Raw genomic sequence first — 17,786 nt, 5'->3', positions numbered from 1 at the left:
ACAACACTCTCTATAAAATGGTAGTGTGTTTTGCTTTCTGCAGTGATGATACCACTTTTTAAAAGCACATGTTCAACTGGTTCTGCTTAATTACAGGGTGCATATGCCCCTGTTGCGTGTTTAAATACCTGAATTGTGTATGTTCTAGATTATGTTCATGTTCTTCTGGGGCCTACTCTACCATCTTCCGGTAATACCAACAAGCCCCAGTACTCTTGCCTTTTGCATCCAACACTGGTGTTTGAATTAACCTTATAACTTAATGGCGTGGGACTTGTGAAACGATTGTGAGTGGCTGTTTTGATTGTATTGTATGCTTACACAGTATTCCACACCCACATGGCCAGCAAAGTATCTGTAACTTTAATGTACATGTGTGATGTGTGAACATTTCCACAGCATCAACATGTTAATTTTCCTGACATGACAAGTATCAGGGCAATCACCATCTTCACAGTGTTGTCTCCACCTAAACCAGGCCTGTTGTTCACACATTACACTGAGTGAATTAATCTGGGTATTTCACACCACCTGTGAATCTCAATAGGTCCTGAAAGTGTTAATCATTGAAACCTTGTACAGTGCTGGACTACAGGCTCAGACTTTCTTTCTTCTTTTGCAGGCAGGTTAGATCTCCTGATGACATCATGAATAAGTACTCTGGGACTGAGCTGTAAATTTAAAAGACCCGTGTATTTTCTACCTTTTGTTTTCACACAGCTGTCTAAAACTGTATTCATAAATCCAAGCATTTAGCTAATATAGGATAAAACTTAACCTACTATAAAAGAATTATAGCTTGACTCTCCAAATCCTTACTTAATCTTCAAACGCTGCCATATTTCAGATGGAAATATTGTAGGCTACTTTTTACTCTGTTATTGTTGAGCAGCTAAGCTACTTAATATTTTTATGATGAGCTTATAAAATATTTTATGATATGCTCCTAAACTGCCCAATTAAAGTAATTAACATTGGCATAAAAATGCTGCTTCTTTATTGATGCATCAGTATAAATAATTCAATAATAATATATAATATGTAAGCTCACACTCACATTAGCAGTTTTCCTGCATAATGTACTTTCAGTTTCATACTTAAAAATATGTTTTGCTGATGGATTTGAGTTTGGAGCAATCGCTGCAACTATTAGTCAACTAATCAATGAGTCAACTGAAAATCAATGGGTAGCCTAACTACGATAATAGCCTAATTGAATTAGTAACATCCTCCTGATTCACCTCCTTTAAATGTGAGAATTTTATCCTTTTATATGATATAAACAACAGTAAAGTGGCCTTTTAAAGCCTTGGGGAGGTATTTTAGGACATTTAATGGATTACACTCGATAAATTAAGCAGCAGATTAATAGGCAATGACACTAATTGTTGCCATAAAGTATGTACTTTCACTCAAGTAAATGAGCTCATTGTTCCATCCACCACTGCTTTTTTAAACGAGTGTTTAAACAACTTATTTAATATTACTTAATATTCCACCATTGCCACTGAATAAGGACATTGATATAAGGATGAGTGTTTAACCATGTATGTATGATTTTGTAATTGTAATTGACACTGTCATTGTTGAAAGAAAAATTGAATTAAAAAAATAAGTAACAAAAGAAAAAAATTACTTAATATTTACATTTGTTTCTGCTGCTGACATGAACTGTAAAAAGTCTAATGAGAGCAGATTATCTCTACAGGGACTTTCTTTTATGTTAGTGTGTTAATGTGCTGGCCATACACTGTATATACACAGCTGCTGACCCAAAGTAGGATTTGCATCCCAAAAAACTATATCAAACACAACCACTTGATACGAAGTACTGGAAATTTGCCGCGGCCTTCTTTTTTCACAAAATGATGGTCGTCTTGTCCAATGGCGGATCCGGCAGAGGCTGGTCTCCGCCTGTTTTTGGCTCTTGGAAGCGCCTGGACTAATCAGCGCTCGCCTCCGTGTGTTCAGCCATTTTGTAAGAAAATCAAGCAAGTCTGCCGCCCTACCTTCGCTTCAGACCTGCAGTTTTTTTCTTGTGCAATGGACGGGTAAGTGAAAAAGAACCACACTTAAGGGTTATTTTTTCAAGACAACCGGACTGCTGAGTAACTTCCTCTTATATATGAATTGCTTTTTTTAATAGCCTGAATCCGACGGCTGCTTCGCTGAACTATTAGACCGGGAAAGTTTACTTGAAACAGTTTTTTTCATCAAAACATGCAACAGTTAGCAGAAGCGTAAGCTAACTAGCAGCTGCTAGCCGTCGCTAGCTAACATACGTTAGTTGTGTGAACCGCTTTTATCGCTTTATGTAAACGACATTGACGCTTAGAAGACGCAACTGAATGAAAATTGATATGTAGATAAACTTTTTCGTCTTGGGAACACACGGGTAACACTGTGCCGTTCGCCAACGCAGACTTAAGTTAACGTTGGCTAAATGTACCTCGGTAAGTTGGTTTCACTGAAACTCGCTGAACGCTAGCTAAAGCAACGTGTCTCATTTCCGCATTCATTTGTCTGCTGAGTGCCAGGGCCATGTTGAAGATGTCTGGCCTGAACATTACATGTTGATTTGAATCAGAGACTTGTACACCGGGTTATCTAAACTTGGTAGGTTAGTCAGTAGCGTATTGTTTCATGCAAACGTATTCTCCTCTTTCGATCACCTGAATTTGACGTGTATAGTACTTCGGAAGCTGGGTTGAGTTCGCTAAGCAATACGCTCATCGTGTAATTGTTAGGAGAGATTTATTACTATACTATATTTATGCCACTCTAAAGTTTGCTTTTATGTTTTTGCCAATCCACTACAGCCGCCTAGACGCTGACTTGTATCCTCTGGGATCCGGCTACGTCCCTGAAATTGAGTAAGTATTTTTGTGTATTTCTTGCATGAGCGACTTTAGCTCGAATCAGTCAAGATTCTGTGGCGCTTTCTGAATTACATGTTCTCCTATTTGAATGAGGAAGTCGGCTTCCTTTTTGGTCGACCTGTATTTTTTATTTTGTGTGGATGTGTGTGTATAGAGCTTAGAATATGCTCTACTGTTGAGTTGAATTTTTAAACAGGATCGCATGACAAATTATGGTTAATTTTCTTGGATTTCCTGGCTAACTAAGAACCCTTTCTCTTTCACAGCAGTGTCCATGACATATCAGTTGGCACAAAGGTAGGCAATTTTTGAGTCAACTTCTCTTTTGCAGCTTTTCATTTTCCCCAATTTCACTTATTAGAATATAGAATGGTTATAGATTCATGTTAAACTGTTGACATTGTCTTTGCAAATCCCATAGTTGTACTATGAGAGCGCTGTTCATTGTGATACCTATGGACTCGTTTGCCAGTCTCAAGTTCTAGCAAGTTTTGTAGTTGATTAATGGCTCCTGTTTTGTCATTTATACCTTTACAACGTGTGGATGTGCTGTTTTTGGAATTGCCTTTTTCATCAAAATAGCCCTGAGATAAGATAATGGGTTTTCATTGTATTTACATATTTCTGACTGTAGCATGGGTTTCTAGATGTGTTGCACTGCAAAATTTATTTTCTGGGAAACAGAGGTTGGAGAAACTTTTTACATGTCAGAGCGGAAATGGAAAAGAACTGTGCAGACACTGGGGACTTGAGACACATAGTCTGTCAGTTTGCGAGAGCTTCCTCTATAATTACAGAACTGCTGTCTAAAGCCATTTCTCATGTGTAATGAGTTTGCAGTTGCAGGCTGACTCTCCTTTTTAAAGATTTATGAAATGTAACTGAATGGTCAGCATACAGAGGTTGCAGCAACTCTTAGGGCCGAGGACATGGGATATTTGATCATTCAATTAGAATAGATTATCAGAGGTGGGGCTTTATGTTTTCCTGTCCTGTTTCTGTTGGGCTGTGTGACTGCTGGGGGAAATGAAACTTCCTGTTGTTTATTTTCCGTGTTCCTTAATAGGCTGTTGGCCTTACTGGAATGTTAAGAAAGCAGCTGAATCCTGCCCCACTGCTTGATATTTATCCACTCTCCTTTCTATCACAAGACCACTCTAGCAGTACTAGTAAAACAAATCAGCAGCAAAGTATTGTCCAGTGTTGGGACCTGTTTATGTGCCTGTAATAGCAATGTTTGTGTGCGCAAACTTGTTGAAGAAAGAACAGTTTGGCTGTTAACGTATGTACTTAATAAAAATACCTGCCTAAGTAACTGGCCTGGGGCCACTATTTGTAGGTGGAGTAATTGATCTCAAAGCTGCAACGGTCCTCATCCTCCAGGCCAAAGGTCTTTACACTGTTTAAACAAGCACTCTGATACACCCGCCCATAACAGGGACACACCCCACCCCCTCTATTCGGCCTGTTGTCTTTTATGTCTTTAATGGGTGCTGATCAATGGTCAGAATTTGACTTCTGATGTGATTCTTTCTTTAACTTCTCCTGTTTTCTGGATTTGATGTGCTGTGGTAATGATGATGCTGAGTTATGGAGCACTGCCTTGCTGGAATCTGTAATTATTCTGTCTGGGCAGAGTGTCTGGCATTCCGCGGTCGCATTCCAATCTCCCCCTCCAGCCCCCTGGTGAGGCACAGCTCCCTGCCCCCTCCACTGATGAAGGCTGATCATACTGAACAAACATGTCTGTACCTGTGCTCCTCTCCTTTGTGCTATTTTCTAAGAGATTACCACCCACCACTACCCCAGTCAGACCAAAACAAGGTTGCTTGCAGACACATGTACAAATGAATCATTTCAGATTTAGTTTCTGTGTAAGGTCCTTAAGTTTTTTTTGGGGTTTTTTTCCCCCTCTTCCTTTGATGCAATGAAACGCAGGTGTGATGTGGTGTATGGAGCACGGAAATTGCCTCCAGTCCATGTTCCCTTGTAAAATTAAATTCACGGCACTGCCATTGTCAGTGAAAGGAAGTTGCTCCACAGTTTCAGTATGTGGGCCAGCAATGTGTCATCATCTCCTGAAGGTTACAATTATACTGTCAGCATTCTAAGCAAACAAAGGATGTGACCAAGTCGATACACATTTAGTGGGTTTGAGTTGAAAAAATGGGTTTGGCATTGGGTTGGAGTCAATAAACAAACCATTTATAAGCCCTGTTTTTCTTCCATTGGCTTTGTAACTTAACTTTTCCTTTGTGCTGCTCTGCACTCACAACCATACTCCCTCCAAAAGCTATAGGAATATTCTTCAGTCAATTGTAACACAGCCCTTTGCTTTGTATGTGACTGGATTTTCCTGCTTGGCACGAAAGACTGACTTAGCTCTGTGGTTATTATTAGAATGAGGAAGTTGCAGGAGAAAGAGTCCAACCATGGAACAGTGACCATCAGTCCCCAGGAGGAAGTTTAGTAAAATGCTGGAAGCAGGCCTGATCTCGCTGCTCTTCCTGTTAGGAGTTGGTCTGCTGACTGATAATATGACACTGCCCGCCCATGACCATTGAGTCAGGCTGGAGCCACTTCCTTCATTTCTCATGGCTTGCATCTGCCCCCAGCCTATTTATCAAGCAAAAATGTTGTCTTTTAGATTTTATTCCCAGCAAGTAGAACACACCACTCTAACCAATTCACTGTAATCTGTGTTTTGAATCTCCTTTCTTCTGCTCACAATTTTACTATTGGGTCTCAGTTCTAGACAACAATTTGTTGATACAGCACTCCTAGCGAGAGATTAGAGTTCTGTGGTGTGCTTCTTCCATTTGCTCCCACTGCTTACCAAATATTACCTAATTTCCCTTCGGGGATGAATAAAGTCATCTATCTATCTATTCATCCTATAATTCGGAGTCTTGTCAGACACAGGCTTGCAGTTTATTTTACATCTTGGTGATCTCAGCTCAGTAGTTACATTTCGTGTATGCCTTTACAGTTATGTCTAGATTTAAACATTGGCCAAAGGAGTGGGTCCCTGATCCCGAGGCCATAGTGAAAAGGCAAAGGAATGTAAATCTTGTTGCTTGAAGTTCATGAATTGTGATTGCAGACGTTGTTTGCGCGGGCCTCAGAGTGAGAGTGACTGAGTCAGCCAAACCATCTGGAAGTCAAAGGGTAGTTTATAGTACTGCTTACAGTGTTGTGCTCTCATAACAGCTGTCTCAGTACCCCAAACCACCTCTCTTACAGTGTGTAGAAGCAGCACCAATTGTTTACCTTATTCCTGCCATTTGTGGGTAGTCTTTGCTGCCTGGCCGTGGGGCCCCACCACCACCTTGCATATTCAAAGGCCAAGATTCACTAGGTGGAGAAGAATGCTAGCAAACCTGCATGGCTGGTTGTTGTTAAAACGCTGCAGGGCTCTTCAACTCCCAGAGAGTCCTTGCGGCTCCATATGTGTGTGCGCTGCTGTGTAACAATGCCGCTAGTCTCAGCTTGAACAGGACCGCCATTGTAGAGTGCTGTAGAGCTTAGGCTGCTGAGCCACTTCTTGTGACTGCAATACTTCATCTCACACAACCACAAACACACACACAGCCACGAGAACAGCCCTGAAACAGCACTTTATATCTACTGAAGAGAGAGAGAGAGAGACTGGACAAGGCTGTTTCAGCAGACAGTAAACTAGTGTGAGCTGGGAGTATCTCCATCTTGTCTTCACATCCAGAGAGATTCAGTGTGTTGTCCTTCCTCCTAATACTGAACTATGAGAAGATGTGTTGTACCGACTGACAGCTGCTGTTAACTAAAGCTGTTACTGTGGACTTTTGTGCCTCAAGCTCAATAGTAGCAGTTCCTCCTTGAGTGCAATTGGCATTAAATCATGATCATTTGGCACATTGCAGAGACTAAGAAATAATGGCCCATCATGACGATGACTGAAAGGTTTTTAACTAGGCAGTACTGTTAGAGAAGAGTATAAAATGAGATGGGAAGATGTGATTGTGATGGGAAGTCAAATATCCCTGCTGACAAGATAGGTCAATGAATTCCTCTTGGTGTGGTAGGTGAGGTTCTTCTCAGGCGTGTTTGCTGGATCCTCTTTTGGTTATCAGATTACTTCCTCCTTTATCACACAATGGCCCAGTAATATGAGAGCTGTGCTGTCCACCTGCCATGCTGTGCCCTCATTGGTGAATGTACTGAAGTGAACCATTGTTTTCTCTCCTTCTGCAGAGGGGATCCGACGAACTCTTTTCTTCCTGCATATCCAACGGGCCCTATATCATGAACTCAGGTAGGGGGGTTGCCATGGAGGGGTGAATCCTTTTTATTGAAGTGCTTGTCGTGTCTGTGTTGTTTTGTGTTGCCATGACGATCAATCCATTATTCAGGAAGAACCAGAGCCTTCTGTTCCCTCCTTGATTGTATCTGCCTCTGTTTTCTCTTGCAGCCAATGGCAACGACAGCAAAAAATTCAAAGGTGACGTCCGCAGTCCTGGTGTTCCGTCACGTGTGGTCCATGTACGCAAGCTGCCCAACGACATAAATGAGGCTGAGGTTATTGGCCTGGGACTGCCCTTTGGGAAGGTCACTAATCTGCTGATGCTGAAAGGGAAAAACCAGGTAAGCAAAGATAAATGCAGGTCTTCTCACCTAACCTGTATGGGTCTTACACCTGGATGAAATTTCTTTTTAGGCCTGAGACAAGGGATCGGTTTTCTAGCATTCTGTCCTGACCTGAAAATGATAACAATGACCCTTTTGTTACATCTTTGTGGTTTAATGGGTAGGGAGACAGTTATTCTTGCAGAGATTTCCTGGAGGAAGACACTTAATCCCACTTGAATGTCTTCGTTATCTCCTCTTTACCAGCAGTTCTGTGTCAAACTCAATAAAGATATCAAATGAAATTTGACTAAAAATAGACATTTATAATGCAGTTAATTATAAAGGTTCATAACAAACTTGCAAATGAAGAATGGTGATACTTTATTGTATGTGATGGGAGAAACAGATTGGATATGTTTCTCTGGTCCTCCCCTGCAGGCATTCTTGGAACTGAACAGTGAGGAGTGTGCACAGACGATGGTGAGCTACTACTCCTCTGTCACCCCCGTCATCAGAAACCACCCAATTTACATGCAATACTCAACCCACAAGGAGCTCAAGACGGACAACTCCCCTAACCAAGTGGTAAGGTTTTGTTGTAACACACACATACACATGCTTGTTTTTCATATCAAAGGTTTTGATTTGAAGCTTAAATTACTTCTTCAGTCTTTATTTAAAAATTTAAGTATTGGCTGAATGCAGAAAAATGTAAATTAGATATGCCCTCCTGCCATCTGTCTCAAATTCATTTATATAGATTTTGTGATCCTTTTGAAAGACTAATAAGTGCGATGTGATGTTTTGTCTTCTAGGTTTCAGTGTAGTCAAAAAAATAAGGCAATAATCACACCAGTTCATTTTAACCGTTGTGAAACTTTGTAGGCAAACCACAAGAAACAGCGAGTTAAAAATATTGTGCTTGCTTGCACAAATGTCACCCACATTAATTAATTCTTTTATAACTGCACACTTTTCTCCATCTATGTTAAGAAGTTCCTTTGACTTTCCCCCTTAGCGTGCCCAGGCAGCTCTGCAGGCAGTCAATGCACTGCATGGAGGTGGTATGGGAAGCATGGCCATTTCTGCAGATGCAGGCACCATGGGAGGAGGAGCATCTCAAAGCCCTGTGCTCAGAGTCATAGTGGAAAACCTGTTCTACCCCGTTACCCTGGACGTACTACACCAGGTAGGGGCAGATTTTGTAGTTTTGTCGCTAGATAAAGATTTTTTTTTTTTTTTTTCACTTTGATGTAATGAAAACACTGACGTTTCAATTATGCATATTATATTCTTGTTAGTTTCTTTTTTAATTAGTGGTTCCCTTTAATCTTTGAACAAGCCTTTAAACAGGCCTTTGAGTTTTGTGGTGGGGTTTGCTGCTTGACAGGTTTCATATTCACCTCATCAAGGTTTTTACTTTCAGGATTCTTATTGGTCTTGAACAAAAAAGTAATCTTGATATTTATATTATGTTGCTTTTTTTGTTATTTAAAATAGTTTCTTTTTAAACCACAACAGACATTAATTACAATAGGTGACTGTTCTATTGTATTCATTGTGTATTCTTAGTACTGCTGCTGATATACAGCATGTTCAGGGACTGATTTTGGCTTATGCAAACTTACTAACAACTTGACAATGTGTTATACTGCCCACTCAACTAGAAATATATTTTGATAATTCAGTGTCTTTGCATTTGCCTCCTTTCTCATCATCATGTTACTGAGAAACTGAACCTTGCCTCACATTTATAACATTCTCTGGAAGATGCTTTGCAAATCTACGGGTGCAATATAAACAAAATATACATGTTCATAACAATGGGACTACATGTATTTTCATAATGACATCCCTAATCATGCTGTGTCCCCTCCCCAGATTTTCTCAAAGTTCGGCACAGTGTTGAAGATCATCACTTTCACTAAGAACAACCAGTTCCAGGCTCTGATCCAGTACGCTGATGGCATGACAGCTCAGCATGCTAAATTGGTAAGACTGTTACAACTAATGCTCTTTGTCATGATGTTTCATTCAAAGGTTGTTACCACTGGGTAACAGGTCATTGGGTGCCTTGTCAAAATCACTAGGGTTAATACTACCCATGAGAAATGAACCAATTTAAAGCAAACATTGCGGTTACTGTGCAATGTGTACAATGGAACCAATTGTTTAAACATGAAACTGCATCACAAGTGTAAAACACACCATACACACTTGACCCCAGGCCTAATACTCCAGCATCTGTCTCAGTCTCTAGATGGACAGAACATCTACAATGCCTGCTGTACCCTGAGGATTAGCTTCTCCAAGCTCACCAGCCTCAATGTCAAGTACAATAATGACAAGAGCAGGGACTACACCCGACCAGACCTCCCAACTGCAGATTCACAGCCCTCCATTGATCACCAGACCATGGCTGCTGCAGCGTTTGGTAAGACTGGGCCATGATTAAGGACAATTTGATTTTGATCACATCCATAAACATGAACAAGCCGATGAATACATAATCCAACTCCCTTTGAGTTAGTGCTTCTAGGTGTCCTTGATTAATCAGTTTATTTTTGAAGCATTTTCTGATTTGATTTCTTTAGGTTTCTTTTTTCACTCTCATTATTGCAAGTACACATTTAGTATACATACATTTTGTTCTTGTCCTAGCTGCGCCGGGCATAATCTCAGCCTCTCCCTATGGTGGAGCACATGCCTTCCCCCCAGCCTTTGCCATCCAACAGGCAGCAGGTCAGTACACAGACTCTTTCTCAACACTGCTATTCCTTTTATAATGACGCATGTATCCCTACTTAAACATTTCCCTGCTGTTTACAGTATCAAAAAGTGCAATAAATCGATAGTAATGAATAATTTGTTCCTCATAGGTCTGTCCATGCCTGGTATTCCCAGTGCCCTTGCGTCCCTGGGTGTTGGCCACAGTGGTATGGCGGCTGCAGCAGCGGCTGCCAGCCGACTCGGCCTTTCAGGGCTCACTGCCTCTGGGGGACACAATGTCTTGTTGGTCAGCAATCTAAACCCTGAGGTCAGTACCCTCACGTGGCTTAAACAGTTCTACATCCTGCTTCTGTCAGTGCAGTGCTGAGCAACATTATGATATTACAGTGTCTTTTGTTTAAACTACAACTATGGACCTGGATCCATTTGTTCAAGAGAAACCAGTGTTTTTGCTGTTCTTGGCCCCCCCCCCACATCTCCCACAACCACCATGTGGTCACATTAGTTGGAGTACCCTGACCGTTGTTTTTAAATAAAAGGGGGTCATCGAGTCAAAACCTCTTCTCTTTCAGGGCCTCTCTGTGTTTGACCAAACCTGCTGCATTTCTGACCTGCCACTTTGCTCACTGTGAATTTTAAGTTTATTCAAAACACTAACTTCTTTTTTTTAAAAACTTACCATTTCATATCTTCATTTTTGTCCATTAGTTGAAATCATTCTTGAGTTGTTGGAGAGACAATATTACTTTTTTCTGTATTTGTTAAAGAAACACATTGTGTCCATTATGTAGATATTTTTTTATACATACAGTGTGTAGCATGTATAAGTAGTCTGTCACCCATTACATTTACTGTAGTTATGTATCCACTACATGAAGCATATTAATTTAAAGGCCAGTTTTAGAATTATTATAATTGATATTCACATTTGTCTGTTTTTATTCTAATGTAGTTTAAAATAATTGAAACAAACATAGCCTGTAATCTAAAAGTACATATTGTCTCTGCCTTTTTCTGTATTTCATTGTTAATCTTTTTTTCTCTTCTTTTTCTTCTAGTGTTCCCATAGTGACAATGCATTTTAATTTAGCCAGTTCTACTGTCTGAAGCACTACATTTCTTTGTGTATACTGACCTTGTTTTTTACTTCCTTTTTCTCTCTCTTCTTTCTCTGTCCCCCCCTCTCTCTCTTTTTTATTTTAAAACACCCTCACCTCAACTCTTGCCAACTTACTGCACGCCCCATGACCAATTGTTCCCGCTGTCCTCCTCCTCCCCTCTGCCACTCCTCTGTTACTACTACGACCACTCCTCCCTCCCCCTGTCCCTCTTTCTCCCCTATTCATTGTCCCCAATTTGGACACCACCCATGAATTGAAAACACAACATCACAACATTGTTCCCCATGATTTTTTGCCATCATCTGTCCTTCCACCATCTTCCTTTTCCCCACGTCATCTTCGTCTATCTCTTCCTCCTCTCTCACGCTGTTTGAATCTTCTCCTCCTCTTGTCCTCTCTTCATTCTCTTCGTCCCTCATGCCTCTCCTTCCTCCATGGTACTGTGGCCTTCCTGTGGACCTCGCTGCCTGTGGCCTGCGGACATGTCCCGACTCCACTCCACTGTCCTCCACTCCGCTCCGTCTCTTTTCCCCTGTCCCCTGTTCCCTCTCCCCCTTTGGCCCCCTGCCCCGCTGCTCCCCCTGCTGTCTCTAAAGAGCGTTACGCCACACTGCCTCTTTATTCTTTTCGGTACGTTATCATCCTTTCATCTCCTTTTTTATTACTACTGTTACCTGGCAAGGTGGGCATGTCTTGTCTCATGTTGTTGGCTTTGTTTTTTTTTTAACCACTGATGGCTCGTCATCAGGCTACAGGGCTATGAAGGGTGGGGGTGACTGTTTGTTTTGGGGTTTGTATGACCTGTTTTGGTTGTAGTGGGTTTGTGTAAGGACAGTAAGGTGAGAAAAACCACACAAAGCTGCAGCATTTCATTTAATTTTGAACAGCCATGGTTTACTGTCCATGGGCAAAAAGTATTTGCAGTTTTTCATCTTCAAAGAGCACACCCCCTGAATGGAAATATTGCTCCACTAAATAGAAATGTAGGGATCATTTTGTTCAGGAATGAGGCAAGAAGCTGATCTAAATTCTAAAGTGTCACCCTCCGGAAGTGGATAAAAGTCAACAATTTATTTAGTTCTGCACCGTCCAATTTTAAGCCATGAAAATTCATCAAATTTCGTTTGTTAAGTTGATTTTTCTGTGGTTGCCTTGAGTCACTCGGCAGCCGTACACAGAGAGATGAAATGCTGCTTCTTTGTTGGTGATTGGGAGTTGACATATCCCTTGGATTATGTCACCATATTATTCTTTTGCAGTCTGTCTCAGTTACTGTAATGTAGGTATATGCATGTTTAGTTTATTCTTGCATGTCTCTCTATCAGGCCCTCAAGTTGATCAAGTACTCAACTTTTTCCTCTGTAGAGCGACCAAACCAATCAAAACCACTCATTTTACTATTCTTTGATTTTTATTTATTCATTTATTTCTTCAAATCATTATCTCCCCCTTCTCTGGCATAACCATTTTAGCATCTATGTAATTATTATCTAAGAGGGCTTATGTAGGATTAGTTGTAGAAATTCCGAACACAATTGAAAAGAAAATTACTGAATAGCCTGACAATTACTCAGACAGTGTTCATTTAGTATGAATATTAATGTGTCTGATTTGATGGTTTTAAATAGTTTTGTTGCTGTGATTGGCTGTGTGGCTCCTGTTAAGGCTGTGTTGGTGTTTCCTGCACTTGTAATGTGACACTTTCCTCTACTTCATTAGGTGTGTATGGCGATGTGATGAGGGTGAAGATCCTGTTCAATAAGAAGGAGAATGCTCTGATCCAGATGTCTGATGGCACCCAGGCTCAGCTAGGTAGCTACACATTTGCTTTCTTTGATCTAGCATTTCCTTTCATCTAGTATTTTTGCTTTTTATCATACATTGTTTTGAGCCCTCACTTCGGCGGTCTCAAATGAGCAAACAGTACACGTCTTCCTTTCATAAATAGCTGGTTGCCTGTTTGTGATAACTCACTTGTTTAATTTATTTTTATACTAAAAGTATTAAATCTTTTCATTAATCGAATGTGCATTCATAAAGGAGAGGGTAAGGATGGGAACTGTTTTAAAATCAATTAAATTAGCCCCAGTGGGCCTTCATTAAACTAATGATTGAACTTACTTATTCAAATTATTTGAATGTACAAATAAAATGGACCAGTTAATCTGTACTGACAACAAAGAAAAAGCCAGGTTTTGTGTGTGGCGCTTTTTAAAAACAAGTGTTGACTATTCTTTTAATGTTTCCCAGCTATGAGCCACCTGAATGGCCAGCGGCTTCATGGCAGGGCCATGCGTGTGACATTGTCAAAACACACCACAGTGCAGCTTCCAAGAGAAGGCCACGAGGACCAGGGCCTCACAAAGGACTACAGCAACTCACCACTGCACCGTTTTAAGAAGCCTGGCTCCAAGAATTACTCCAACATCTTCCCACCCTCTGCAACACTCCACCTCTCCAACATACCGTGAGTTCTGCAGCAGGAGCCTCATTTTCATTCCCTCTCTTTCCCCAGCATCCTTTTTGCTCTAAGCTTTTTTCCTTTGTCGTCCTGACTCATTTTTCCTGTATTTGGTGGTTTAGATTAAGTAGTAGTGACAGTATTTTCTAAACATGCTACTCTAGAGGTGCATTTTTAGATTTAATCATACTTTCTGTGCCTTGCTTTATGTTGATTCTTTGTTTTTTGTTCTTTCCCCTCTGCTTCAGGCCTTCTGTGGTGGAGGATGACCTCAGGAGGCTGTTTGCCAGCTCAGGAGCCACTGTCAAAGCCTTCAAGTTCTTTCAGTAAGTCTCAACCCAGTAACACTCAGTTTTCTTGAGTTATGTCCTTATTGGTGTTTGAAATCTTTAGAACATGCTACAGCCTTCATTTAATTCAAGCAGGGGTTACTATAAAGTGTTGTTCATTGTTTAGAGTCTGAGTAATTAAGTCTTTCAAGTTCAACATAGCAAATAGCAAACAACCTACGTAAGAGTGGGTAGCATTCTAACACTTTGTTCTCTCTTTATTTAACAGGAAAGACCGCAAGATGGCCCTGATCCAGATGGGCTCAGTCGAGGAGGCAATTGAGTCCCTCATCGAGTTCCACAACCATGATCTGGGAGAGAACCACCACCTTCGAGTGTCCTTCTCCAAGTCCACCATCTGAGTGCCTTTCATTCCTCCCTCCAAATCTATTGCCATCTGAATGCTACTTATCTCAAGTTTGCCTTCAGTGGAAATGGCAACAATAACATATTTATGACTGTGTTTCTATGTGGAGCGTTGCTTCCTTCACCCCATTCTTAGTAATTCCCCATCTTTAATAGGTTTGGGTGTCAAATTTTCTTATTGATTCAAGTTCCTATTCCTGATTCCAAATCTTTTCTTATTATAACAGACAACACCAAAATTGGTTGAAAACAAAAACATTGTTTTTTGAATAAATATAGACAAATAGTAATCTTCCTTCCTGTCATGCACAAATAGAATTGTTGCTGTTCTACACTCTACGTTTGTATTTGAGCTACACCTGCCTGCAGTAGCTGAATCTGGGGCATTATAACTTTAACTTGGGACACCAGAAACCATGCCACAGACAGACTTCTTCCCGTGCTGGAAATAGTTTGTGATCAGTGATTACAATTTCCTGTGTCACTGTTGTCTTTTGTGAAGCTTGGCCACACTTGTAGTAATGCAAACATTATTTAAATGCATTGGCACGTTTATCCGGCAATGTAAACAAAAAAGTCCAAACTTAGTTCAGGAGTCAAAGAGTAGAAGCGTGTTCATGATTAAATCTCTGGTTTTTATAAAATGGGATCTGGTTGCTGTTCAGAACAGGTCCTTAGTGCCCAAACCTAATAATTCATTTGTTCCATCATAAAGTTTGAGTGGGGTCTTGGGGAAAAAAGCAACTTTCTGCATTGAAGCATGTTACTATACTGGAGGTAAAGTAGGGGAAGCTGATGAACTGTCACTTTAGACCAAATCGCTTAAAAGAAAAAGAAAAGAGAAAAGGAAAAAAAAAAAAAAAAAAGACACCCTCCACCACAGATGTATGCTTATGTGGATGAATCATATCCACACCAGACACACTTCAGCATTCCTTTTACTATGATAGTTGTGTGGATATATCTATGTGTGTGTGCCTTTTTTGAATTGCCACTTTGAACCTGTTTGGCCAGTCAGAAACGGTTAGAGACAAGGATTTTGTTTTGGCTCACAGACCAACAAAAACTTCTTTCCCAGTATCCATTTTTATTTTATCTTCTCGAACTACCCACCTATTTGCTTTGGGGGATCCATACCACTATCTGAAGTTGTTATAAGGACACATTCTTCTTTCACTATCTTTATCTACAGTCTTGTGCCTTACTTTGCCCCCACCAGATTGCCTTAAGCATTGCTCTGGCTTCATTTGGAAAAGATGTGGCTCTCAAAATGCCTTTTTGTTTTCTCATGCCTTTTGGTATGTACCAGCATTGTTAAAATGGGGGAAAGTGGCTCATTCAGTCTTCTGTTTCTTCTTATCTAAGGATTTGTATGCATATAGCCTCAATATATATGTAGAAACTATGAATGTAAGTCAGTTAGATGCCTAATATCCTTGCTAGGTGATGTAGCTCTATTAGGTGTATTGTGGCAGGACATAGAGCTGTATACAGCCTTCCTGTCCTACAGTCCCCATTCATCTCCATTTAGTCCTCTCTCCGTAGAGACAATGGTGTTTGGGGCCTCATTTAACCATATTATGTTTATCTATATGTGGACACCTATATATTCATTTATCTTTTCTTTTTTAATGTTAGCATTTACATGTGTATCAATTCTAAGTTTAACTGATACTGATATGTAGTGGCTGGGTTTGATCATTATCACAGTGCCTTGACTCCTTAAGTTTTTTAATCCGAGGCTGAAACACTGCAGTTTCGTCAGTTGACTTTGTTTACCTCTCATTCAGCTGTTTTATCTTACCTGTCTACAAAGATGCCTTTATCCCATTATATCCAGGTAATTGTACCTGTGAGAGGGCAGCTGGGAGGCATTTGTCAATTGATAGTAACGACAGTCTTGGGCTGTGTCTTAAAACCCAGTATATTTTTCTCTTAAATTCAGGATAACATGATTACAGGGTGGGACAACCCTCACCCATCCCCTGTCTGCGTCCACTTAAGCCGCAGACAGGTTCCTTAGTGCACTTTTCCTCCATGATAGGTCCAAGTTGACACCATCACGCTGAAGTCTTAAATGTCGTCACATTCCTGCGTGCCTCAAGCACCAGTTTCCACCACTGTAGTTTGGACCAGATACAGATGCGCTCTGTCTCTATTTTTGTAAAAGATTATTATGCATGATTTAACGAAGCTTCATGTAGCTGCAGACGGTTATTGCTGTTAAGGACCAAAGTATCTTCTATCCCTGCTGTTTTGTAGTGTTGTGATTTCTTCAAGGTTTTGTCGCATTCCTGCTATTCCACAAAAACACAAGGCTTCAGTTTCCTTCTTTCTGTTCCTCAAATGCCTTGGACAAAAGTCACATGAAGTTAAAATATGTTTTGGGTGACAACATATACTGTATATTGTGCCCCTTTTGTTTGATTGACTTTACAAAGAGCCTAATTTGGGTAGAGATCGCTTTAGAATGGATACTTTATTGATCGACAGTCCTAGCTGTGATGTTGACAGTGTAGAAGATTATATGCCTTTCAGTTATTGTTAAAAGCTTTTATTTTTCTCTCCTTTTTTATATGGGGGCGGGGTGGGGTTATTGTATGAGGCGGAGTTGATGGTTGTATATATTCATGTTTTTGTACCACAAAATCATTTGGATTATATCCACTTTACGTTCAAAACATGTATATTTTGATAAAACAATACAGACCTATTGAGCTCTCTGGAGCTGTAAAAAAACAAAAAAAACTTTTGTAACACAAAGACATTAAACCTATCTGAACACAGAAGTGTCTCTGTATGTGCCCCGCTCCCCCCCTCCCTTTGCCATTCTGTTCTTGTCTCTTGCATCTTCTGCTGCCTTCAATAAATCTTTAGTTTGTTCCTTCTTTCATCTGGCCTCATTTGGTTTCTGTCTTCCTCTCTGTCCTGTGGACCTATCGGTTAACATCTCGTAACATTTTCTACATTTCCCATCCTGTTTTTACTACTGGTGGGTTTTTTTTAATCTCTTACTGTATTTCCAACTTCGTACTCATCCCATCTGAAACTTGACTGACTGCTCATCTAGGCTCAGCTCAATCATGTTACAATCCTTTCGATGAAGAGGCTGCGATCATGATGATGATGGCAGGGTGAAGAGTTAATTTGATATGCAACGCTGGATCCTTGCTGTTCTCGATGATTCTGAGTAATCCTGTGCTCTGCTTTGACCTTTTCAGTTTAGCAGGTCTGTCTTCCTCTAAGGAGAGGAGCGAGGTTGCTGTGGAAACCAAGTTTCTGCATTTCAGATGAT

The 17,786-nt window shown here is 40.5% G+C and overlaps 1 protein-coding gene across 4 annotated transcripts; it reads left to right on the top strand.

The window, feature by feature from the left end:
• Nucleotides 1-1,949: 1,949 nt before the first annotated feature.
• ptbp1a (polypyrimidine tract binding protein 1a) lies at nt 1,950-17,384 on the top strand. 4 transcript variants are annotated; one of them, XM_071497782.1, is made up of 16 exons: nt 1,950-2,051; nt 2,820-2,873; nt 3,146-3,176; nt 7,110-7,170; nt 7,327-7,499; nt 7,923-8,069; nt 8,503-8,673; nt 9,366-9,476; nt 9,738-9,918; nt 10,146-10,226; nt 10,364-10,521; nt 11,932-11,965; nt 13,055-13,147; nt 13,586-13,802; nt 14,045-14,122; nt 14,355-17,384. In XM_071497782.1, the coding sequence occupies exons 1-16, from the start codon at nt 2,044-2,046 to the stop codon at nt 14,485-14,487; spliced, it is 1,731 nt and encodes a 576-aa protein (XP_071353883.1). In that variant the 5' UTR covers nt 1,950-2,043; the 3' UTR covers nt 14,488-17,384. The 4 variants fall into 4 exon arrangements, with proteins under 4 accessions (XP_071353883.1, XP_071353884.1, XP_071353886.1 ...); XM_071497783.1 differs by having other exon boundaries at nt 1,984-2,051; nt 3,149-3,176; nt 14,355-17,379; XM_071497785.1 differs by lacking the exon at nt 1,950-2,051 and adding an exon at nt 2,437-2,453 and having other exon boundaries at nt 14,355-17,379.
• Nucleotides 17,385-17,786: the final 402 nt, after the last annotated feature.

The sequence above is a fragment of the Trachinotus anak genome, unplaced genomic scaffold (assembly GCF_046630095.1).
Source record: "Trachinotus anak isolate AG129_WGS33_773 ecotype Australia unplaced genomic scaffold, CSIRO_AGI_Tana_v1 ptg000015l, whole genome shotgun sequence".
In the NCBI taxonomy this organism is placed as follows: domain Eukaryota; kingdom Metazoa; phylum Chordata; class Actinopteri; order Carangiformes; family Carangidae; genus Trachinotus; species Trachinotus anak.
The sequence above is the reverse complement of the archived record's forward strand: the minus strand, read 5'-3'. Positions and strand labels throughout refer to the sequence as shown.

Coding starts and splice junctions, on each gene's coding strand:
- ptbp1a (XM_071497782.1), top strand. Junction 2,874..3,145: donor GGCTACGTCCCTGAAATTGA/GTAAGTATTTTT, acceptor TCTCTTTCACAG/CAGTGTCCATGACATATCAG. Junction 13,803..14,044: donor CTCCACCTCTCCAACATACC/GTGAGTTCTGCA, acceptor CCTCTGCTTCAG/GCCTTCTGTGGTGGAGGATG.